Raw genomic sequence first — 25,564 nt, forward strand, 5'->3', positions numbered from 1 at the left:
TTTAATTAGGCTGGAATTTGTGGATTTTGTGGACGTTGCTTGGCTTCATTCTAGTTACAATGGGATTGCTTCTACATTTCCTAGTCTGCCTTATAGTATACCTTCTATTTACGTTAATTTCTGTGAATCAGCAACCTTTTATAAAATTCTAAACAGTGTTTTTTGCCTAAAACTCTATAACGTAAAGCCATTAGCTTAATTTCAGCTATATCAGAGTATTTTACATTGTGTAGTTTCGTGTTGGCAGGCTATACCAATACGCTGCTGTGTGAACTGTTTTGCTGCATGCTTATTCGTTTTCCTGGTTTAAAGGCTATTGTATATTTGCGGTGAGAGAAGTGATTTATTTGAACACGGCTCTAACTCTACCAAAAGCCAAAAGCCAAGGCCAGACACTCGAGCATACATTCAGCACTAGTCGTTTTACTGTTCAGTTACATGTACAGTGCAATTGTGGGTTATCTCACACTGCAGTGATGGTTATTTGTGAATTTAAGAAAATTATGTGCATACTTGTGCCTTGATGGGTGATAGGGTTAGGACTATCACTCGCCAAAAATTGAATATTTAATCGATCAGTTTGCTTTAAACCAAACTATTTGAACCAAAATATGTTCTATTCGAAATTTTATCACGGTTCTAGTAAACAGGCCCGGGTGTTGTTAAGCTCCTTTGGTACACTGTGTTGTTGCAGTTTAATATAGTAGTTCATTATTCAGAAAGCAAAAAAAATCTCGTGTTGATTTGGCGAATGGGGAATTTGCCAACTAATGCCCATCTGCTGCATTATCATTCCATGTTTTACCTTTCATTCAGGTAAAGCATTGCAGATGTACGCAGTGCTGTGGCATTTCTATATCGAGGCAGTCACACTTTTCCTATATTTTGCTAGGTTTTCATCATTCATATGCTATGTTTCTCTCGGGTGTTTCTCTGAGCGCATGATACTGAGCACGTTTTTGTTCTGCGTGGTCGTGTGCAGTTTTGTGCTCACAATTCAGACTGCCTCTGAATGTTGTATGACGCCGACGAAACTGACTGCTTTTTTGCGTGATAATTGGTATACAGTACAAACAACCTGTTTGTCTCGTACGAGATACTGACTCTCTCCACGTTTTCTGCACCATACTAACACCCTGTTTGTCTGCTACACTGTTATGACCATGTTTTTCGACGCTAGGCGATCTTGCAGCGTAATAAACGATTGTCTGTGTGAAGCATCTCACCGAGCACACGTTGTGTGTGCGTGCTGCGCCATACCGACCACGCGTTCGACGCTAATAACGACTGCGTGTGTCTGCGTGCTACTCCCAGCAGGAACAAATCCGGCCATCGCTCGATGAGCAGCAGCGACCACCGGGGCCTCGACCGCACGTACGACCGTGGCAGCTACGAGTCGCGGCCGCTCTACGACCGCTATCCGTCGCTCGGCGGCGGCAGCGGCGGCGGCGGCGGCGGCGGCGGCGGCGGCGGCGGCGCCCATGGCAGGATCGGCGGTGGCGGCGGCGGCGGCCAGCGCTCGTACAGCGACTCGTCGTATTCGTCGTACAGGGACAAGTCTGAACACAGTCATTCCAGGTATCGGTATGTGTGTCTTCTTCTCGTCGCTCAACACGTTTTATCTCTCTTTCTCTCTGTCGCTCACGTGCTTTTTACGCTTTGCCAGGGATCGATCAATTCCCCTTTGCAGTCACTGACAGAGGTGGCGCATTTTGAAAGTGTTTATGCTTCTCGCTTTACCAGGAAATTTATTGACATGCAGCTGTAACCAATCGGCATTGGCTATGGGTTCTAAAAACAATGCTTAGTAACCGTGTGCCGTCGAAGAGTCGTGACAGGGTTCAGAACGGGGGAAGGAGACGTCAATGGGGGTCCGGAGCAGCGTGCCAGTCAGCGTGGTCGTCCCCTCCCTCGCTTCCAGAGCGTCAGCCATTGTGTGTGTTGTGTTGCCTGCAGGCGGGATGCTCACTCACCAAATTACCCAGGACACAGCCAGCAGACGGGCAGCTCGCTGATGAAGCAGGACAGTGAGGCACAGACGACGTCGTCCGCGTTCCGGCAGGCGCACAGTGAAGCCAAGGGAGACCTGTTGCCGCAGAGGTAGGCCGCTAGCAGCGTGCAGCACAGCTCAGTGCATCGCCGCCTCGGCTTTGGGGGTGGAGACTGTCTGATAGTTGCACGGGAGGAACTCGTGGGGGTCTCTCGATGGGAGACGCGTAGGAGCTGTTGATGTTGCCAGTTGTTTATCAAGCTGCTTGTAGTGCAGGGTGGGTGTGTTGTGTGTGTTAGTGTGGGTGTCTGGGAGTTGCTGTTTGGGTGCGTGCGTGCGTGCAAGCGCGTGTGTGCGTGCAAGCGCATGTGTGCGTGCGCGTGTTGGTGCGTGCGTGCGTGCGTGTGTGCATGCGTGCGTGGTGTGTGCTTGCGTGCGTTTTGTATATGTGTGTTTAATGTCTAAAAAGTATTGTTGAGCTACTAGCAAACCTCGTGTGTCAATTATGCACTGGCTATTGTGGGTGTGTCTTCAGAACTTGAGGAGGTGTCAGTAAATGTCAGTGTACAAGTCAGTACCAGTGGTATAAGTGTAGTTAGATGGCATTGACAAGTATAGTAATTTATAAATGCTGTAGTGATTATTCTGTGAATTCATAATGTGGTTTTTCCATTTAATCGTGGGTATATCAGTATCAGATATGTAGTTTGCTTTGTGGTGCTAATTAGAATTTTGTTGTGCAACCCAGGACAAACAGGAGAAGAAAAAAGGAGCCCGTGGCAAGTGAAAATGGTGCTAATACAAACGGCAGCAACGGCTCTGCTCGCCCGCTCAGAAACGGATCTTCGCAAACAACCATCTCTACCAACACGACAGTGTTGACGGCCACTGCCAAGGACACCAAGCCGGAGTCACCTAGCTTTGAGCTAGAATCAAGTTCTTTCCCGCCTCTTCCAGGGGTCACGGTGAGTATGTTGTGCTCATCTGCCTAAGCAGGGGACGCACCATGCAAATTTATTCGCACGACCGCAGCGAAATTCACATATTGTGTCAAATAGCTATCAAACATGTTTGATATTTTCACTGCGTATAGATTCGCATCGTGTGTCCATGGAAGCGAAAAATCGAGCCGGCCGATGTTATAATGCAGTGAATCATTGATCAGTATGCTAATCACATGATTGAGAAATGGCGGCAATCCAGAAATCACATGACTAATGGAGCCATGGTTGGAGCCGTGTGGCGACAGTAGATCGTGTGTAGTGTGTCCGCTCAATTTATCGAATGCGGGTGCGAATATTTGTGCCGCGTAGATCCGCAGCGAAATTCGCGTAATGTGTCCCCCGCTTTATTTGCTGCCGTTTCTAGAAGCGTCCATCAGACGTACAGTAATCCATCGTGTTACGTGAGCAATGCATTCCAGAAGAGCGTTGGTAATGTGAAAATCCATAATGCGAGCTGCGCATTTCACCATTAAATTCCATTATATAATTTGAGATGCATTTCCATGGAAAATCTTTAAACAAAAACATGTAATAGAAGGATAGTGTGCATGCTAGTAAACATTTTTAAATGCACGATGTAACACACACAGTATCATGATAATACTGGGAGGCAACGGGTGAGGAGAAGCTTTATTCATAGCTGGCTCGTTTTCGTTATCACTATCATTGTCAGTTTGGGTAATTCACGCTCTGACCTGAAGGCAAAAATGGACTAAAGTTGGTTGCCGTTTAAGGCTGATATTCTCTTTGTAGCAGCTGAGGTGGTTGTGAATCACTCTTGAAATAAGTAACAAAGACTGTGTTAGTTTATATGCTCTTACTATGTTGGACCTGGGGAATATTTGTTGCAGGTGGCAGGTTGATTGCAAGCACAGACATATTTTATAAACAACGCATGCTAAAGTCAAACTGTTTAATGTGACAGCGGTATAAGTGTCATAATTTACAAATGGCGTATCTGTGAATTCACGTAACCCGAGTTGTGGCAGTGCGGGGTATTACTGCATTTACTGATTTGTTATCACGATCCGGATCGTGTCGCGTCTTATTTCAAACCGAACTGTTCACGCGGCAGGTCACGACTACAAAGACAGAGGAAATCTTTGAGAGCCGGATAGCAGATGTTGTCAAGGGAACTGCCAAGCCGTTGACGCGTGACAGTAAGACACAGACGGTTCCGATGTCTCCGACAAACAAGGGGGCAGCTACGTTAGCGAATGGCGAAGCGCAGACTCACTCACCGCCTGCTTCGCCCGCCATGTGAGTACACAGCAACCGTTACGTAGCAGTCACGCTGATATCCATGTGTATGAAATTGTATTTTTAAGTATGAATTCGTCTTTAAATCGTTGTCGATTGGAGTTTATTTCTTTAGTGTCTAGAGTTGATTTCACTAGTGGAAATACACTGACTGGATCATGCGTAAGCGTGCTATGAAATTGGTTGCATGTCCACAGAGAGGTGAAATGGAAGAGAAGGTCGAACTGTGTTCAAATTATTCCAAGTTCTGCCAAATATCATGCACAATAAATAATGAATGCTATGAATACCAAATAACCTAGTTACTCAAGTGTAATAATTACAGGTGTAACGATGCATCGAACTAGCAATTAATCACGATAGTGTTTGGCTTGATAGCATTGCATCGATTGAAAAGTCAAATGAAAACGAAATCGGAAAAGGAAATCTACCACTATTACTTATAGTTAAATGAAAAATTGAGTTGCCAATAGATGAACCATTAAAATACAGGTTGGTTTATTTGCCGTCACATATATGGTTTCTCACGTAAATATGCTGGAAAACCATTACCAACACTTTCATCGTTGTTGTAAATAATTAATCTGGTCCCAGGTCGTCTTCTAAGCATAGTCCACTTATCTTCCTCACTCGCTATGCATGTGTGTGTGTGTTTGAGTGGAATGAGAGTATCAGTATTGTAAATAATGTGAACCAAATCGAGCACACACATGTAGATGCGAACATACAAGTGTGATAACAATGTAATACACGGTTTTATAATGGATGAATAATATTGCAATAATATTGCTGTAGTTTTTCAAATATTGCAATAGTATATCAGTTATTAAAAAATTATCATTATAGTATAATTACATCCAATAGTCACAGCCTAGTCACAGTAGTTAGTAATGCTGTGAATTTAATTTCAGCTTTAAATGTAATTTTATGTTGTTTTTTTATTGTCAAAATCACTAAATTATGTGATCCTCATATGTTGAATTATTCAAAAAGTGTTTTGACAAAATTTTACTGGAAAGTCATGATGTCACCACGTTTTGAGTATGGTATCCTTTTCGGTAGGGCCTGCATTTGATCATGCACTATGCGTTTTGCTTGTGACACTACTAGGTTAACCAAGGCCACCAACACCTCCACGAAAGCTGTCGACACTACAGAGAAGACTGTAAAGAGCCCAGAGGAGGAGGTGTGTGCTAAGGTAGCCAGCTCCACCCTGGTGAAGCCAGCTACTTCCCCGCCTCCTTCACGCAAACCGGCGACAGCAGCAGCTGCTGTTGCTGCAGGTAAACCTGCCAGCAGCATCAAGAGCACCAGGTGAGTGTGCGTGTATTCCAGTTACGCATGAGTTGAGTGTAGCAGTTGGAGATTAGTTGAAAAGAAGAGTGGGATGTTGTCTTGGGGAGGAGTTCTGAAGTGAGGACAGCTCACTACACCTTGATTTGTCTATTATTCTAGTAGATGTAATGTTTTGAAAATGATATTTGTAACTTGGAACTGATAAGCAAGTAAAACCTTAGTAACTTATTGTAAAAATTGCATTGCCTGTCCGTTTTTCTCCCTCTTCCTTTCCATCTCCCTCTTCATTTCCCTCTCGCCCTTTTTCTCTCTCACTCCTTCCTTCCCTCCTTCACTGCCACTCTCAATCCATAGACATGTGAACAGTGAGATACTAAGGAGATGGATTTTGCATCTTTAATTCTCACACACAAAGTATTTATTGCTTTCTGAAAGCAGTACAGATAAGCCAACAAGCAAAGGCATCCAGTGTCAAGCCCCACAGCAACTGCAGCCACAGCCGACACCCGTCGCGAATGGGCCTGTTGCTGTTACTGTTACTGGACAGGTAGGTCCTTTCGACTGTCGTGCATCTCTTGCACTTTATCCAATAATGAAATTCCCACCAGGTACTCCAATTTGTAGGGAAGCGGTCATAGTTTCAAATTTAGTAACATTTATATACCCTGGCAACGACTAGGGAAGCTTGTTCGATATTAATTGTATTCCTGTTACTGTACAGTGGGGGAATGTTTCGCCTCACGCTAGCAATATCTGTATGTGGCCGTCATAGGTTTCATAAATTCCTGACAAGCGAGATCAATATATATATATGTTATGCCACAAAGTATGTTATATGTATCTGTGTGAGTGTAGTTGTGGTTGTTGGTTATTAAGTATTGAGCGTACGTTAGTTGTGTTGCTTGGCACGTATACTGCTGTTCTTGGTGGTGCGTTTGTATAGGGTACTGTGTTTGCTATCATCTTTATTATCATATCGGTTTTCCTCGTTAGGCCTCTGACGATAAGTCTGCTCCCAAACTGAGTTATGCTCAGATATTGGCACGTGCGAAGGAAAAGGAGAAGATGGCACAAGAGCAGAAGAAGGAGGAAGAGAAGAAGGAAGCCCTGGCTGTTGCTAACAAGGAAAAGGAAAAGCCAAAAGATAAAGAATCAATTTCTTCTTGTAGGTTTTCACTAGTATAAGAGTTTTTTGGGGAAAAATATGCCAGTCAAAAATAGTTGTTTACAACTGATATGTCATCATATTTCTGCATCTGACAGTAGTAGCATGGTAGATATACCTAAAGTTTCATGTTTCTATGTTGCCACCAGCTGTGTTCTGCTGTTTAATATTTCATATGCATTATGTATGATGTTGGCATTTGTTCTACCATTACTGGTAGATGCATCTGTGCCATGAGCTATTTGGTTTTTAGCAGAAAATGTGTTATGTGTTTCTCACCCATATTTTCTTTGGTTTCTCTGTGAACATCAGTATTGACTTCATGCTGACTATGCATGTATGATCAACGTTTTTATTAGCAGTTAATATCTGCATCTGAATCAAACATGTAATTAACATTTCATGTTTATCTATTGATCTGTCTGTCTGTCTGTCTGTCTGTCTGTCTGTCTGTCTGTCTGTCTGTCTGTCTGTCTGTCTGTCTGTCTGTCTGTGTCCACCCATCTGTCTTTCTGACATTACTAAAACCACGTTGGTGTGTGTATTGCAGCTCGGCTCATTCTTAAGGAGACGCCGCGCAGCAATAGGGAGCGTGACTTCAGGATGCGAGCCAGTCGCGGACAGAAGGAGAACTGTCGGGATGAGCGGGAAACACGCGAGCGGCGCCGCGACTCGGCCGGCCTCCGATCCCCCACCAAGTGAAAGCTGAATTGTGATTGGCCGAGCCGAGCAGGCGCACGTGTGCCGCCGTGCGACGGGAGGTAGGAGAGCGGCGGTGCCTACTTCGCGTGCTGGTCGTCTGGTCGTGATGAGCTGTTGGCAGCGTGTGACTGCGTAACCACGGCGATCGTACAAACGCCCTGCATGAGAGTGCACCGCTTGGAGCCAAAAACTGGGAGTGGCGAAAACGATGCTGGCGTGGCAGTGGTGTCTTCACTCCTTCGATGTGCAAAAACTGCAGGTTCAAACCTTTAGCTTGTTTGTGATACGTTCCGTAATACTTGTTGTTGACCGTCAGGTTTAAGTTATTTGCGTCGGTTTCTGTCCCGGTGTGAAGAAGCCGTGGCTTCTGCCCGTTATCAGCCAGTGGCCACGCATGTGAGTTGCGGAGCAAGTTTTATCTTCCACTGTGGTGTCCAGGCAGTAGGCGGCCACTGTAGCGGTTACTTGTTTTAGTTTTCTTTTTTAGGTTCTAGAATCGGATTGAGAAAAACGAGGCGAGATAGCGACTGGCCTACTGTGCCAATGTCGACTAACGTGGGACGATTGGTATAGAGCAGGGATGGTGAATTTATGTGCTGCTCATCAGAGGTTGACGCGAATGCTCGTTGGAAATGCATGCGTGATTGTTGTTTTTGAAAATGCCGTGGTTTCGACGGTTTTGTGGACGGCTGCAGATCAGTTCACCCAGCGCATCAGTGGGAATGACTGCTGTCACCACCGTCTCTTCCCGTTGAAACTGGCTCCATGGTTGGTGCGCACTCACACAACGTGCGTACGTCTACGCGCGAGTGAACGTAACGGACATTTTCTTGTGGTAGAGGGCATGCTATTGGCTTGTGCTGCTTGCTAGCGGAGGAGCGTTACGTACATAAGCGTGTCCAAACGCTTTCATTCACGGAGTGACAAGTCGGTCAGGTTACGGGCAGATTTACCTGTGTGTTTGTTTCACACGTCGTGCTCAGTCTTTTGTATTAACTTGCTGCCATATAGCGTAACGTCTGTTTAATCGAATGCACCATTAATGTAGACGAGAGACCACTGGGCTCATGCAACTATACATGATAAGCAGGCAACAACTGCATCGAACAGGTGAATGCGCGTTCACATGTCGGGTCTATTTTGACACCAGATGTTGGTTGTCTTGACACGTGAGAGTCGGAGAAAACCAATGACGTTGGTTCGGATCTCGATGTATGTGATTTTTCCGCCATTCGCTCCCGCGCCAGTGTGGTTGCGAATCGGATGATTGTAGACATAGAAGCCACCGCCGACCCAGAATATAATGATAGTGATGGATGTTGCCATGTATACTCATTACGTGTGGACGTAACCCGTTTTAATTTCTTAGGAGTGTTGGCACGTCGTTGTCCATAAACGGCCCGGTACAGTGTCTCGCTCTCTCTTGTGTCGATTATCATCAAAGATTTCAGGTATATTTTAGTACATATTAAGCAACTGCTAGATGTAATTACTGTCTGAGAACACGGGGAGTTCTTAGTAGTTATTGAAACATAGCAGCTCTGCTATTAGATGAAGGTTACATCCGTGTATTGGAACTGCTGTAGCAGCTAGGTGCGCACAATGGATTAGTGCAATGTAGCAGACCGAGTGCACAGCATCATATGCAGCATGGCTTACTATATCATGACAAACGCGTTTTATTTGTATCGGGAACCTTAATCTGGCAACAGACCTATAGTATACCTATATCTATCACACTGCTATCGTATATAGACTTTTATGCACATAATACGTGTCGGGAGGCAGTGAATGTGTATGCGTGCGCGTGCGTGTGCGTGTGGGTGCATCTTGTGTATGTGCGTGTGTGCGTGCGTGCATGCATACGTGCATGTGTGTGCATTACATAAATGCACGTGCGAACGTATGTTTTGTAAAGTCGGACAAATGTTTAGCAAAGAGTTATTGCATAGTGATTGGTATCCCTGTCTATACAGGGCGTTAGTGGGAATCAGTGGTGAAGGGACGTGTTCAGGTTCGGATAGAATGGTTCAGGGATAGTGGAGCGTGTCTGCTCAGTGGAGAGAGCCGAGCACATAGGTTGATTGATAGTTACCCAACTGTGGCTAGTATTATTGATTTCTGCAGAGCGGTACGCATCAAAACTACATGTTAGTCAGGGATCGTTTTAAGCAACTAACACGCTTTAGTCATATAAATACCAAGTGCTATTTCGTTGTTATGAATATTTACGAGCAGTCTCTGTGTGTATTTCTACCTATTTATCATTCAGCATTTAATAGCCAGTAGTCAGTTCATAGTAGTCGGTATCATATTTAAGAAGCACTAGCGAGTGGTCTCCATTTGGGAAAGCAATTTTGCAGAGCATGACTGCAGCTGGTGAACGTGGCTAATATGAGAACATCGTGCAAACAGAAAGGGAAATGCATATTGTGATACCCATATTACCGTGTTATACCATCGTAGCTGTAACCATTTGTAACTGTTTACATGTACATGCTCTGCCATCGCCTGTCGGGCGTCTGTGTCTCCGCGAAGGCAAACAGCAAGTGGTTAGGCGTGTATAGGAGCCTGCACCGGGGTGGGATGGGAGTGATGCGATCCGACGCATGCGTGGCAGCACTGTGGACAAGTGCAATGAAGATGTTAGGTTCGCACGAGTAGTACGTACGTACCTGGTGTCACCCCTCAACGTCGTGCAAGGTCGTCTGACGGAGCGAGGCGAGCAAAGTTGGCTTAGTAAGCATTGAGATGAGAGCGTGTGCTGGATGGATTGGTTGGCGATGCTGCAAGCGATCGTACGCTGACAGCTAGTGGTGTTGCTAGGCGAACAGGCGACGATAAGTCTAGCACCTCGACGAGACGCGGCTAGGATGCATGGTGCCGCGTGCATCTCACATGATGACAGATTGCGCGCGTCCGTCGCCGTCCTCCGACGTGCAAACGCACGTGTAGCGAGGACACGCGTAGACGGGGAGGGTGTTGTAGGTGCATGTATCTTTCTATGCTTGCAAAGTGTTTAGTTCATATGTGCTAAAACCTCCGCACTGCAAGCTCCAGTGCCAGTATTGTGTGCGTAGAACGTTCGTTGTAACAAGTATCTGACTGTGGAACTGTCATCAACCCTCTTGCACCACATATTACATGTGTAAAAAATAGAAAAAATTTATTTTTTGAAAGAAAAGAAGCTATTATTGTAAAAAAAAAAACTAAGTGTGTGTGTGTGCGTGTGTGCCTGTGCGTGAGCTATGGCTAGGGTGTAGACTATATATATGGTTATCAGTAGGCTTCATAGTCGCAGCAGTGATGACAATAAATGACATTTATGCAACCTGTGTAGCTTATGCGGTTTGTGTTTTGAAGTTACGTAGTGTTTGTATGTAATAAGAAACGGTTACTGCATGACCACGCCCCTGGAGCCTTCAATGTCTGTACATCTGTACACCTGGTTCACGCATTCTGGTTTTTGGTACACAGTCGAACGCGTGACTGCGTTGTTGGTGCTTATGCAATTGGCATTGTAAATTTAAAATAAAGTATTTGGAACGTTGCCTAATCCGTGCAAAGCTTGATGTTGCCCGATTTCAATATAACCACTGCATTTACAGGGTTATTCACGCAGTCTAGCTTCCATAAAATCGCCTGATTCCATTAACATAATTACAGAGAATGAGCAGCATCGGGGTATGGTAATGTAACAAAAATCATATCTGTTTGTTGTTTGTTTATTAAAAGTTGGTATATTATAATATAGTATGTTTATCTTCACATTAGCATTCTGACTGGTGTCTGTAACATCCATGGATTTATAACGTATTCAATTCATAGTCGTGATTTTCACTGTTGTTTGCATCATGGTCAAAGATGCTCTTGTGTTTATGGTTTCCGTGTTGATTGTTTGCGGTCACGTGATAGCTTCGGTGAATCTATTTTAGCTGTGAAGTTTTAGTGTTAAACGTTGGCCAGCACAGGTAATGGTGCAGTGACACTGTGCAGATGATGAACGGCTAGATCTGGGGTCCTGTTTGCAGGTTTGTGCTGGTCTGGTCTAGGGTGGTGTATCTAGTTCAAGTTCGACAAACACAAGAGCATTCTTGCCCATTGCTGCCATTGTGCTCACGTGTGATATTAGACTGTCGTAAATATCAATGGCGTGCCGAAGCTACTGGCAAACATAAAGTCCGAGACTGTCGCATTCCTACTTGGAAATCATGTCCTCTGCTCTAGCATTTTTATGCTTTGAATATTCGATTCTTCTTGTCTTGCTCCCTATTTGCGGAATGCACCAAAATTACTCTCCATTGGTTTTTGCGCCAGTCTGTATAAATATAATTTTTATTCGTGCATATATTAAAGCATAGTCGAGGAAGCAGAGTTAATTAACACTTACTTCTCCCTGCAAGCTAGCAAATCTGTGCAACCGGGTTGTTTGTGGGAGGATTGTGGTGTCTGTATGGTTGGCATGTCAAAACTTTGGTCTGGTTTGCCCGTCTTACACAGAGATTTATTGTGAACGCACAATGATATTCACGTGTATTTTCTTGCGGAATTTAATAAATGAACGGCATTTTTGTTGCAAGTTCCTCAGTCTGATAGTCAACTGGAAAATGAGTTTTTATATTGCGATAAGCTTACACTACAGCTACCCACATAGGAATATGTCTGTTATAATTTCATGAAAGGAGCAGTGTATGTTGTAAATGTAGACGCAAATCGAGAAAGTCGTGTGCGCGTTTGACGGTGGTTCGGTTGCTAGCAGGAAGAAGTAGTTGTGAACGTTTTAGTTAAATACAGTCATATAAATATGAAAGGTTTAGTTTTACATTTTGAAAGGTTGTTATAGGGGAATGGTACTGTATTATAATACTGCCTTGTTATTTTCTTGAATATCTTATAATTAAACTAAGGATGCTACAGCCTTGTGTGGTGATGTCCCTTAATTGAAACAAGTATGTACCAATTAATTGCGTAATTAGTTCTCCGTGATTGGAAGTCATCCAATGTAACTCTACTGCAGTGTTATCAATCATAACTCGTAGATGAGTAATGCAGCTAATAACGACAGGCCGACGACAAGGACTGGGCCAGAATGTAGAAGATGGAAATGCGTATGTCATGTACTGCGGTTGTGGCAAGAGTTCTTCTATCAGTGTCAAGCCAATGACTGTGTATAGAGTAGACGAGGGGCATGTATGCGTAGCAAACGGTGGCCCAGGCCGTTACCATGCGGCAGTTGTTTGCAGGGACCGAGTAACTATGACTAAGAGTTACTTTCGTGAATAAATTTAGTTTGCCGTTGAAACGTCTATCGCTCGGCAATTTTGGATGCCGAGTAATGTCGTGATAGATTGAAATTTTGGCGACACTGCACACCATCAGTCGGTCAATCTGCGTAAGAATTAGGTCGGCAGAACTGGCGACAGTTTTACAGATACTGTATTACGGTGAAACAGGATTAGTGTTTCACTCGACGGCGACGTCGTCATCTTGTCTCTGCTAGTTTCTTTCTGGGAAAAAGTCGTTAGACAATCACCACCTAGTATAGAACGTTTGAAGGAATATGCTTGGATTTTTGTGCTGTTACCCAGTCTTGTCGGCACTTTGTGTAGAGGAAAATACTGCATTTTTGGTCCCGTGTAGGGTGCTTTAATAATGTATAGTATTTACCCCCTATATACGCAACTGTACAATGCTGCCCTGTATGTGGGTAGGGTTCGTGCTATCAACATTTGCCCACTTGTTGTCCATGCATTGAATGCATCAAACATAAAAATTTGTGTGAAAATTGATTTGATTCTCATTATTTTTCAATTCTCACTTGACAAATTCATCCACTATTCGAGTTACATTTTTACAATAACACGATAAAAGTTTATTATTACAAAACACGTACAATGTACATATAGTTACAACACTATTTCTTCACCAAAACCATAGCACTTTGACACATGCATGAAGATAATGACGATGATGACGATTCAGGTTACTCAAAATTCTGTAAGGCAAGCTACTATATGTGGCCGGCTGGCTATATATGAAGAATGACTGTGATGTAGTTTGAAGGCATATTATGTTTTTGTGGATTAATGCAACCAAGAATAACATATACACATTAGTGTGTTTATGCACCCTCGATTCAACCAATACACCAGTTTTAGAACAATCTTCTCGAGCAGACAAAAATAGTATGACATCTATATATTATGAATGACATGTAGAGCCATTTTGGACGGTAGTGAACCTGCTTGCTACGCACGCACTTGCCTTTCAAATCACTTTGTATCCCAAAACGAGTGAATGTTTGTACATCATCGAGCAAACATTACTTGGCAATACATGGCAAATGCCGTAAGCTTTCACAGTGTGCTTATTCTAAGCCAAGTTAAAATGACGTAACACGTGAAGGTGTATACATATTCATTGGATAAAACCTGTTTAAATCAAGCCTGCCCAACTGCCAACAGTAAATTCAGCCGGGTTAGTTCTGGATAGACCACACAACCGAACAGAGATAAAATCTATAATCTCATGTAAATCTAAATGAGCTAAATAGCAAAAAAAAAACGGGGAAAACGATTTTAATATGCAGATTATATACAGATTCGTTCGAAATATGCATATAGAATAACCAGTAATATTTAATACACGTGCAAACAGCACCTAGAGCTCATAGTCTGCATGCACATACATATATCGCAGCAGGCCATCCTCACATCTCAGTGCCCCCCCCCTCCCCCTACGGTGATCTGTTGCATAGACATGCTGCACGACTGCGCTCACGGAAGAAACGCGACACGTAATTGCTCCTGCTTTTCACTGCCGCCGAGTAAACGTTGCTAGCAATATCACAAAGCTCAAGTCTCTCACGAGAGCGCTCGTAAAACAACACCCTCCCCATTAATAAAAGTACGTGGGGCGCATCATCTCTCGCCTCACGTATTCCCGCACCCGCAACTCGCCCTCCCATCATCGGTAATTCGTGAACAAGATTTTTAATGGATTCCTTACGTAACAAATGAACCATTCAGTAAGGCCTACGTATGATTGCTAGCAATAAAATCTGCTAGCATTGCTTGTAAATATCCAGAATTGCACATGATTACGAAATTTGACAGAACACACTCATGAATGAATACGTCACGTGAGTCCACGTTACCATGGTTACCCTCACCAATATCTACTGTCTCGAGTACATACTACTTAGAATGTTCGCACTTATACGTTTACTATGATCAATACTCAATTGCATATAGTGCAGCACCGGTGGTAATACAAGCTAAGAGACCTCAGCTGTGATAACTGAATGTTTCTTCGATGTGCAGATATAAACAAATAGTAGTGCGAGTTTTCCGATATGAACAGGTATCCATACAACTGCGTGTGAGTATATGGAACAACCTGGCTAATCAACTATATACTGTGAGCGTAAGAGTGATGATCAAATGACGCTCAAGTTGAACAATGCAAGCTAAAAAAATAAACGAGACGAAATTTACACACAGTGCTATACTCCCCGTACCCTTGTAATGCACTATTTCGTGACTAAATGGTGGAATTTTGAATTGCTTAATATTTCAACGATCACACGTTTGCATTACCATAGCTTACTGTTGCACTGTTTAAACTGGTAAAATTTTGCCCATCTAATATTCTTATATTTAATTAGTAATGTTTTTATTCTATTTAGTAAACAGACATGTTTTTCTGCTGCTTAAAACCAACGCATCATGATCTCCTATGTAGTGGTCCAAAAATTGGTAACCAACATTATACTGTAGCAAAAATGCTACTTTAATTTAAAAACCATGAGATATCTAAAATTCGCCACCACTCTCACCCTCGAGATTCTAGAATAGATCTGGGTAAACATTTCGGGATGCTAAATCTTTTCATTCCTAATAAATGATAACGGAATGTCACCTTAATATTAAAAATTACAACAGACAGCTTTGGGGTTAAGGAGTGCGAGGTGCTCTCAATCACTCGTATAAAATAATTTTGACAGAAAAAATATTGCTGCTGACCAATATAACATTTTTTTACATGACGGCAATTACACCATGCTAGCATCCTCCTCCACAAGCAAAGCAGTATCCTTCTCTGTGTCCTTAGACGAGGGATTCAGGGCCGTCTGCCGAACCATCACCTTTATATCATCTGGTTGTATCTGAAAATATGACACACGTGTAATAAACCTGATTGACAATCCTAACATGTCCTGGTGGGAATTGAAAGTAGGTCACCCTTTACACGTCGAGTAATTTTGAGATAGGCCCCTACCCTTCCCAAACTTTATGTCGGTGTACGATACCATTGCCATGTACAAGCCTGCAAAAGCAAAAAGATTTTTTTTTGGCCACGATATTCGTGAGAGAAAATACGTACACTTTTCCCATTAGAGGTTTGAACTGCTCCACTGCTGGGCTGTATGTCGACAGTGTCATACTCGCTCCCAGAAATCGGTGGCATGCTCTTCGACTCTGGGTTCATAACCTCCAGATTTACAGAGTCGTAGACGGGGTTACTGAAGTCTGTAGCCTTACCACTGGCCGTGGCATCTAACACGCCATTCTGCTCCTGGGAAAATGTAATGATAATTAAATCATGGTGATGCATGCAATAATGCAAACCTGTAAATGTGCTAAACAGTATCGCACTCTAGAATAGAATATGCTGATTTCACGGTTTTCAACAGCTCAACGTAACAAAAATTGTTAATCAACATGCAGACGTAATGAATACCCAGTACATAGCACAACGTGCACACATCCCATAGTGATTATTCTACTATAACATGCTAGTCAAAGATTTACGAGATGCACATGTTAAGACTAAATGGATAGTAAGGTGAAACAACGCATGGCCTACTGGCAATATAATTTGTCTTTGAACCTTGAAAACATAACTTGTCTTTGTTTGGAACGTTTTATGCTATACCGAATTTAAAATACACACAAGGTTGATATAAATCTCAGCTTCTCACCAGAGGTGAGTGAGAACGACACGAACTGTTTTATGCAGTCGCCGATATATTATGCTGCTTACCTGATCACCATACGGCATGTCTGAGCCATCATACTGCACCATGTTGCTGCCACTTCTAAACGACACACTCGTGCTGCTCCCCAGCTTGCCTCCACTGAAAGCACAGCGTATGAACATGTACGAACGTTAACCAACTAACGGCGTTTAAACTGAATTTTAACAGTGTATTATAACGGCTGTACCAACACGCCACGGACTGCATATGGGCAGGTGCATTTTGCTTTTTCGCTCAGAGAAACTCACCCAAGGCCTAGGCTGTGACGCTTGACAAACAAGAACACGGCCAGCAGTGCTAGGACTATCAGCAGTATGACAATCGGCACGATAATGGCGGCCGCCAGTTCTGCGAAAAAAATGTTAAAAAGTATGCAATTAATAATGCACTACGGTATCCATATGCCTGTATGCATGCATCTCTTAGCTACCTCCTCATCTATTCAGTAATTCTCTCAGTAACTTACTGGCGTGTCAGTCTATGTACCTGTTATTTTGTTGACATCTCGTCAGTGTCCAGGACTTACTTAACTTAAATCATTAAATACTGTCATCATTAAATGCTCATTACTGTAGCATATCAACATTTATAAACAGTCCAATACCTGTTAACCAGAAAAATTATCACTCATCCATGACTGTGCCGACTTACTTCCACTGTTTTTGGCGCCAGATTGTACATGACTACTCTTCGGCTGTATTAGTTCGCAACGGTCGCCGGTGAAGTCTAATGGACATCTGCAGAGTACTGAACCATCATGCGCAGAGTAACATGTTCCCCCGTTCTCACACGTGCATATGCGCGGTGCTGGTATCGGCTCCTGGAAATCTAATCAAATACCAAAGGATAGCAAAAACTACTCACAAAATGCAGTCTATAAGATATGGCATAAGCTACGTTTTACTTGTACAGTCACACCTATTTTAGCGGTCACCTCTATTGAACAGACACCTGTCTATAAATGACACTTAGCGTTTCCCTCGAGTGACAGATCACGACCACCTCTATAGAACGCGGCACCTGACTATAAATGACACAATTAGCATCCCTTATAAGGATGCTAAATGTGGACGAAATGTAGGACACCCCTTAATTGACTGTATATTACATTTGTGAACCGCCTCCCGAGACAAGGAAGTACCGCTCCTTCCGGCTTAATAACCTGCATGTGCCTTCTGCTTGCTTACCGGTATCATGCAGTAAACAGCATAATTATGCTAAAGAAAAATATATAAAGACATGACAGACAGTGCGAAGTACGCATCAATCAAACTACAACTCAAAATTTGGGACTTGGACCGATATCAGGAGTAGATAATAGGGAAGGAGTGTGACATCAATAAACAAGGGAAATTCGTCATTTACTAGCCTTATAATACCTACGATTTACTATGCGTAACTCATCCAACTTGAGCTCAAATCGGACACAGTACATCCGCCTACCATCGTGCGAAATCCTTTCCTCGTATACACCCGCAATCCGGAGATACAGACTAAAACGTACGACACGATTTTCAATTCTTTGGCCATCAATCCAAATGCACTGCCCGCCTCATATTCAAACAAAAGGCAGCTACTAACCACACTGTCCACGGCTTGCGCTCACGGCGAGGCGCTGTGGCTCGCAGGGTGATTAGGCATCAACGCAACACTCGGCAAGATAACCTTTGACCCGGTACACAGCTACAATGTATGCCTGTATGTCATACCGGCATGCCGGCAATACAGCTGGCATGCCCCCATACCACGCACGCACGCCAATCCGCTATCAGCAGCAGATCGGATTCAAATCTCCCTGCGAGCCACAGCGCCTCGCCGTGAGCGCAAGCCGTGGACAGTGTGGTTAGTAGCTGCCTTTTGTTTGAATATGAGGCGGGCAGTGCATTTGGATTGATGGCCAAAGAATTGAAAATCGTGTCGTACGTTTTAGTCTGTATCTCCGGATTGCGGGTGTATATGAGGAAAGGATTTCGCACGATGGTAGGCAGATGTACTGTGTCCGATTTGAGCTCAAGTTGGATGAGTTACGCGTAGTAAATCGTAGGTATTATAAGGCTAGTAAATGACGAATTTCCCTTGTTTATTGATGTCACACTCCTTCCCTATTATCTACTCCTGACCGATATGAACTGACATAAATGCCCCTTTGACCTGTTGACTGTATATTCTATTTGAGATCCTCCCCCCATGCCCCGAGACAAGGAAGTGTTGCTCCTTCTGGCTTAATAACCTGAATGTGCCTTCTGCTTGCTTACCGGTATCACACGTTTCCCTACTTCCCGGAATGAAGTTGGAGCCATCGGGACACATGCAGTTGTATCCACCAGGGATGAGCACACACAGGTGTGAGCAGAAGTTCTCCGGACAGCGAGACTGTATCGTCTGGTTGTAGCGATGTATCTGGAAGATCTTGATGTCCGTCACGGTGTTCAATCCTGCAATGCAATGCGTGTGCATATCTTGTAGTGCATCTTATAGCCAGACACAATCGCTGGCGCATAACAATAATTGGTGTGTAATTGTTCGTATATTGCACATTATATATATATATATATATATATATAATACTTGTTAAAGAACTATCATAGCTTACTATGTGTAACAACGATTTATAGGTTATTGCATTTTGCTGCAGATATAGAACAACTCAATTCAAACCCAGTGTCATGACCGTATGGAATTGATTTACTTTTAATCGTTAAAAAATGGTTCATTAGAGAAATGACAACAACGTCATACCTAAATGTAGCACCCTAGCTATTATATTACCCAGTGTCATTGAATTTCTGCATTACATACCATCTTGTACTGTGACCTTGACTCCACGACCAAACTTGTCTTGCATGTACACAGCACCGGTATCATGAGAGACCCAATACAGCCAATTTTCAAACACGTCCAGTCTGTACGGCTTATTTAAATCTGGAAGAAATGAAAATTGCACATGAAATTCTCAAGTTGGTAAAGATGATCTATTGTCACTGCATAAATGCACAAGTGTTCATCTGAACTAAGGTATAACACACGACAGCAGCTGTATGTATTTTAATTTCACACGTGAATGCATCCACAAACACACATTCTCACACAGACACAGACATACATGCACAAATGTACGCATGCACACGCACATGCACCAAACAGCGGCCGCACAAATACCCCCCCCCCCACACACACACAGGTAATATAAGCACTCATACATGTGCACATACCCACAGAGACAGACTGAATCCTTATCATTACATACTTGAGAACATTCTGAGGATAACGAGTCTGTCCGAGCCATCAGCATTCATTGACTAGATGAGTTCCTGATTGTGATCGCAGCAGTACACACACAACACAGTGGATCCACCCCCCCCCCAACACACACACACACACGTAAACACGCATACATGCATACATGCACACAGAGACTGCGTGAGCACTCATCGTTGCATACCTTTCCTGAGGATAACAAGTCTGTCGGAGCCATCCGCATTCATCGACTCGATGAGTTCCTGCTTGTGATCGCACCAGTACACGCGGTGATTTGCCGAATAATCAATAGCGAGACCGGTAGGCTTGCTCAGGCCCGTCTTGACCAGCACCTTGCGGTGTTCTCCGTTCATGTACGCCGACTCTATCTTAGGCGTGGAGCCGTAGTCCGTCCAGTAGAGCATGCTGCAAGAGAATGTCCAGTTATGATTGTAATATACTTACAGGAACACATGACAAGTAGATATTGGCACCCTCTTCAGTTGACCTCATGCGGTGACTGAGGTTCCAGAGGCAGCTGCCATGTTTCCCTTGCTTTGCTCAACCGTGAGTTTCAAGTGTCATGTTTAGGTGGAGGCTAGTTAATACGGCCATGTTGTGTGTTGTTTCTCACCGACCACGCTACAACATTGCTGTTTTCCTCACAATGGTTCAGTTATCTTCTTACATCTAGTTTTTTCACGTGTATAGATACCATGTTGATTCATTAACATGGCAGCCTACAGGGTGGGAACAATAGATTATAGAGAAAAAATTGAAGTGAATCAAATAAATTCTTAAAGCATATATCCAACCTTCATTGTCAATTGAGTATGTCTGTAAGGAGTTTAATTAAAAGTTGCTGCTAACATTTGAAAAAAAAAATCTAATATACATACCCAAGTTCTGGATTCACTGCAACATCTCCAGGTTGCTGCAAGTTATCCTCCACGATCGTTTTGGGATAACGTCCGTCCAAAGTGGAAACAGAAATTCGTCTTCGACCACCGTCAGTGAAATAGAGATTCCTGCACGACAAGGTTATGCATTTATACCGTTTATACTGACTATATGCTGACCAGTCACAGTCAGGTTTGCAGTTCATGGACAGTGACTACCTTCATAAATCATATCACGTCACTAACCCACCAATCTAGACACTGGGACCAAGGTAGAGTAGACGAAAAATGAAGTTACAAATGAAATGCTCTGTTTTCCCTAAATATCAACTTAATATATGCCAATATATCAATATATATCAATATATGCCTCTCATCAAACACAATATTGCATACACCTGTTGAAAACCTTCTCTCAAGTGACCTAACACCATTCGTTTCTTTTCAAAAGCCAGTGGCCTGCCAGTGAGTTGTTAATTTCCACCACACATTCAAACTCTTAGTACTGCAATGAGTTATATAATTACACTCAAACTGCATGGCCATCTTTAGCAATTACTCAGAGCTCCAGAGTCGCCACTATACAAAACTGACGGTGCCACCGTAACCTGTCATGACGTGTGCACCCATTCAATCGCAGCAACTCACACTTCACAGCCACAGCTCACGCGAACATCAAGCGCAGAGACCTGCGGCGAGGCAAGCGGGAGCAGCGCAACTGCCACCGCTCGTGTCTCTCCAAACCGCCAGATTGCGCCACCCTACCTGCCGACCCAGTCACCGCTCGTCTCTCTCCAAACCGCCCGCCAGAGTGCGCCACCCTACCTGCCGATCCAGTCGACAGCGATGCCCTCGGGATTCTGCGCGTCGAGCAGCTGCTGCGGCTGCCCGACGTCGTTCGGACCGACCATGCTCGCGCGCACCAGCTTCTTGCGCTCGCCGTCGGCCCAGTACAGCAGGTTGCGCTTCGGGTCGTAGTCGATCGCCTGGATGAGCTTCTGGTTGGCAATCAGGTCGCCGTACTCGAGCTGCGCCTTGTCGACGAGCTTGTAGCTGCGAATCTCCGGCCCGTTCGAGAACAGGATGACGGCCGGCTTGCCCAACGCGCGGCAGTTCATGCCTGCAGTGGCGAGACAGGAGTCATGACGGTGATAGCGTTGCAGTGAGAGGGTTTATGATAACTGACGACGTAATGCCATCACGTTTTGACTGTATGTATTGTTACGACGGCGACGTAGATGTGATCACATATGTAAAGTCATGACAGTGATAACATTGTTGTCATGTATGATGCCACAGTATGATGATTTGTTATTTCACTGACATAGTTATATACGATTCCTTTACATCACTAAATTCTGTTTATCAGCAATTGCATTAACCTTGTTAACCTTGTGCAATCCTAATATAACCTACAATTTTGCTAGTATGGGATCCCAACCTACTACTCCTCTGTCACGCAATCATAACTTAGCATGCTACTAGCATATAATCCTGACCTACATTGCTACTAGTGTGTAAATCCATGCTAATACTCTACCTACACAAGTCTAGGCAGCCGAAATCGCAACAGATTATCATACCCTTTCGCCCAGACGACATGACGTCGTCGAATCCTGGCAGACACTCGCAGCCGTACGATCCCTTCACGTTGACACAGAGCTGCGAGCAGTTGTGGCCAAAAGTCGCACACTCATCGACGTCGAGGCAGCTGGTTTTTTCCTTTGGCGACACGGCGAAGCCAGAGTTACAGCTGCATAGGTGGCCGTTTGTCGTCGGTGTGCACATTTGCGAGCAGCCTCCGTTGTTTGCACCGCAGCCCGTGCCAGCCTTGTCTGTAAATGCAGTTGCACCAGTAATAAATAATAAATACAGTATCTCGAGACGGTGATTTTTCTGTATATCAAAACCTGCAGTGTGAGGACTATGATATTGAACTGCGCACAGCCTGAAAGGCGTTACTATTCAGGAATGAATATATCTTTTATTATATCCACATCTTATTGATGAGATTTCATTGACAGAAATGACTATTACAATTTTAGCTTTAATCCTAAAATGGTAAAAAAAACAATGAAGAACATTCTTAACAGTAATAATCTCATTCTAATTATTACTTCAAGTACTTAGTACTTCTATATAAACCTTTAAAGCGCACATAGATATTATATATTATACATATATATATATACATATACATGGTATTGATTTTGGATAACTGTGGTGAAACGTGTATGAAGATAAGGGGCAGTGTGTAGGTAAAAGTAGGGGACATGTGTTGATGGGGTAAGGAAAGGGATTGTATGGGTGAAATGGGGAGTAGGATATTACTCACGGCAGCTAAGTTCATCAGATCTATCGCCACAGTCATCATACTCGTCACACAGAGCACTGGCTGGCACACACTTCTGATTGGCACACCTGCAATAATGCAATTCAACAATGAAAAAGAGTGTAGTTCGACTTTAGACAATGGATACAGCCATTTCTTTCTATGTCAACTCGTAATCCCAATAGTATGCATTAATAGAACATTATGTCCAAGCTAAAATGCACATTCTTCCTACCGTCCACATTCAAAAACCATTGTGACATACACGTGACCTCACCTGAACTCCTTGACGGTGCAATTAAGTGGCTTAGGCTTGCACACGGTGTAGTTGTTCTCATCTGAGCCATCCCCACAGTTGTCTACACCATCACACAGCCGATACTTCGGTATGCAAACCTCATTCTTACAGCGGAACTTCGTCTCACTTGGACAATCGATTTGATCTGTAGAAACCATTCGAGGTAATTCGATAAACCATGTTTTGTAACAACAATAGACAATGGACCTGTGCAAAAATGGGTTTCCATGAAGCACAAGCTATGTAATCTACTATGTATCTCACGCTGGAGAGCATATCACCTAGCTATAGAGATGCTATTACTTCCTTATTGTTATTCCAACGACTGCAATGATTCAGAGTGACTGTAGTAATTAAGCTTGTAAATTATTACCATTATTAGACGTCTATTCATTGCATCTACATTGTTAATTCTTGTCTAGCCAGTTCAAAAGAAATAAATGCAAAAGATTCCCCAACGCAATTGCCGAAATGATTTTGCAGCACCCTACATGCGAGTTGGAATATTTTACTGCATCGTTTCAGCATAAAAACTTACAACATTGCTCCAGTTTTTCATCAGACCTATCTCCACAATCGTCCATGCCATCACATCTGGCTGACATGTCCACACAGAGCTGTCCAGAAAACAAACAAGTAACCTTATCATAAAGGATCACACTACAGTTTTCACATGTAGCCATGATATCTCCGTGCTGCAATATATCTTTCTTTCTTAGAATCTATCAGGTTATTAAGGAGTGATGAAAATCCATTTGGAAAACATCAATACTGTTCAAAATTAACACAATCGAGAAGAATCGAGAAGTATCAATTGCCAAGCAGGCGCGTTAAATTATTGAAAACATTTGTCTCCCGGACAGACTTCAGTATTCTTGACCACGTACAGTGTTGTCGCACTGGAACTTCTCTGGCCGACAGTAACGGCCGCCTGGGAAGCGGGGTGGACAGTCCTTCTCATCCGACAGGTCATGGCAGTTCTTCTTGCCATCGCAGCGTGTTGTATTCGCAACACAGTGACCACTGCAACACATGCAATATGCATCAGTGTGTGAGGAAAAGGGGGATGAATTCATATCTGTATGCGTGTGTCTGTATACATCTCTGACATGAGATCTGTGACATGAGATTGTACACAGTCATCAATTTTAATAAAACATTACTAAAGAAAGAAGAGTAATGACTTAGCTTGGAAGCCAGCATTGTCCACCAAGATTTTCACGTGTAACAATACAGTAGACCACAGTACAATACAAGTCTTGATGGCAGATATCCTAAGCATAGAATACAATACCTGGCACACTGGAATTGGTCGGAAAATTTGCATTTGTAGTACAAGCAATCTTTCTCATCACTTTTGTCGGAACAGTCATTGTCGTGATCGCAGCGCCATCTGCCATTAATGCACTTGTTGTTGTCACAACGGAACTCTGACTCCGAACATTGGCGGAAATTGTTCTCTGCAATTATGTATAAAAGATAAGAGTACGCACCATGGTTGGTGTGTGACACGGGGCTACATACAAACACATGCAGATACACACTTGCGTAATGCACATTTAAACATGAACGGACGCACGCACCCACGCACACACACACTCGCACATACGCCTGTCACTTTCCATCACTTCTGTTGCATCAGACCTTCAATACTACAAACCACCATATACCACATGTACCACATATTCCACATATATAACATATACTACACTAAATGCACTACATACAATATAAACATAAATATATAAATGCATGTGTGCACATGCACTACGGGCACAGTACGGTAACGTACGGCACATGGTCTCCTCTTCGTCGGAGCCATCTTTGCAGTCACTCTCAAAGTCGCACACCCAGCGTTTCGGCACACAGCGGCCATTGCCGCAGCGGAAGTCGCCGTCTGCGTCGCACGTAGGGCACGTCGCCACGTTCTCGTCCGTGTTGTCATGGCAGTCGTCGTTGCCGTCGCAGAACTGCCAGCGTGGGATGCAGCGCCACGAGTTGCCCCCCGTGCAGCGCTGCCAGCCGGCCGGACACGCCTTGTTCCCTGGCGGAGCAAGCATCACAGTTAGACGCAGCTTTTACGGCAAAGGCCCCGTGCAATAGCATGAACTTTCGTACCCTTGTGTACAGTAATTTGGTAAATTGTGTCATAAATGGGTCACCTTGCCGGCATTATATCATTTGTGACTATTATAGTGCCATCCACGAGTAGGGGAAATTGCACACGGTCAGTCAGATGAAAGATCAGATATGGAATACACTCGATAGCCAAATTCGAAATAAATACATAAGATCGAGAGTTTATCATGCTGAAAAGTGCTGCATGGTTTTAGCATAGGTG

The 25,564-nt window shown here is 43.6% G+C and overlaps 2 protein-coding genes across 7 annotated transcripts in view; one reads left to right on the top strand and one right to left on the bottom strand.

The window, feature by feature from the left end:
* LOC106810562 (la-related protein 4-like) overlaps positions 1-13,206 on the top strand; it is a 71,810-nt gene extending 58,604 nt beyond the window's left edge. For 3 of the 5 annotated variants that reach the window (XM_014813983.1, XM_014813976.1, XM_014813953.1), the window contains 8 exons: positions 1,315-1,584; positions 1,957-2,100; positions 2,739-2,955; positions 4,070-4,254; positions 5,365-5,568; positions 5,989-6,097; positions 6,544-6,715; positions 7,266-13,206. In XM_014813983.1, coding sequence (XP_014669469.1) covers positions 1,315-1,584; positions 1,957-2,100; positions 2,739-2,955; positions 4,070-4,254; positions 5,365-5,568; positions 5,989-6,097; positions 6,544-6,715; positions 7,266-7,417 — 1,453 coding nt within the window. In that variant the 3' untranslated portion in view covers positions 7,418-13,206. The remainder of the gene's footprint in view (positions 1-1,314; positions 1,585-1,956; positions 2,101-2,738; positions 2,956-4,069; positions 4,255-5,364; positions 5,569-5,988; positions 6,098-6,543; positions 6,716-7,265) is intronic. The other 2 variants (XM_014813970.1, XM_014813961.1) reach the window with 2 other exon arrangements.
* A 54-nt stretch (positions 13,207-13,260) lies between these two features.
* Positions 13,261-25,564, bottom strand: part of LOC106810551 (low-density lipoprotein receptor-related protein 2-like) — a 109,210-nt gene continuing 96,906 nt past the window's right edge. For both annotated transcript variants that reach the window (XM_014813935.1, XM_014813940.1), the window contains exons 71-87: positions 25,016-25,267; positions 24,518-24,683; positions 24,111-24,246; positions 23,762-23,840; positions 23,203-23,368; positions 22,929-23,014; positions 22,177-22,428; positions 21,419-21,713; positions 20,594-20,722; positions 19,900-20,120; positions 19,257-19,379; positions 18,713-18,892; positions 17,109-17,285; positions 16,706-16,805; positions 16,463-16,556; positions 15,803-15,994; positions 13,261-15,584 (exon numbers count right to left, since the gene is read on the bottom strand). In XM_014813935.1, the coding sequence (XP_014669421.1) occupies positions 15,471-15,584; positions 15,803-15,994; positions 16,463-16,556; positions 16,706-16,805; positions 17,109-17,285; positions 18,713-18,892; positions 19,257-19,379; positions 19,900-20,120; positions 20,594-20,722; positions 21,419-21,713; positions 22,177-22,428; positions 22,929-23,014; positions 23,203-23,368; positions 23,762-23,840; positions 24,111-24,246; positions 24,518-24,683; positions 25,016-25,267 (2,762 nt within the window). In that variant the 3' untranslated portion in view covers positions 13,261-15,470. The remainder of the gene's footprint in view (positions 15,585-15,802; positions 15,995-16,462; positions 16,557-16,705; positions 16,806-17,108; positions 17,286-18,712; positions 18,893-19,256; positions 19,380-19,899; positions 20,121-20,593; positions 20,723-21,418; positions 21,714-22,176; positions 22,429-22,928; positions 23,015-23,202; positions 23,369-23,761; positions 23,841-24,110; positions 24,247-24,517; positions 24,684-25,015; positions 25,268-25,564) is intronic.

This window comes from Priapulus caudatus, unplaced genomic scaffold (genome assembly GCF_000485595.1).
Source record: "Priapulus caudatus unplaced genomic scaffold, Priapulus_caudatus-5.0.1 Scaffold17, whole genome shotgun sequence".
In the NCBI taxonomy this organism is placed as follows: domain Eukaryota; kingdom Metazoa; phylum Priapulida; class Priapulimorpha; order Priapulimorphida; family Priapulidae; genus Priapulus; species Priapulus caudatus.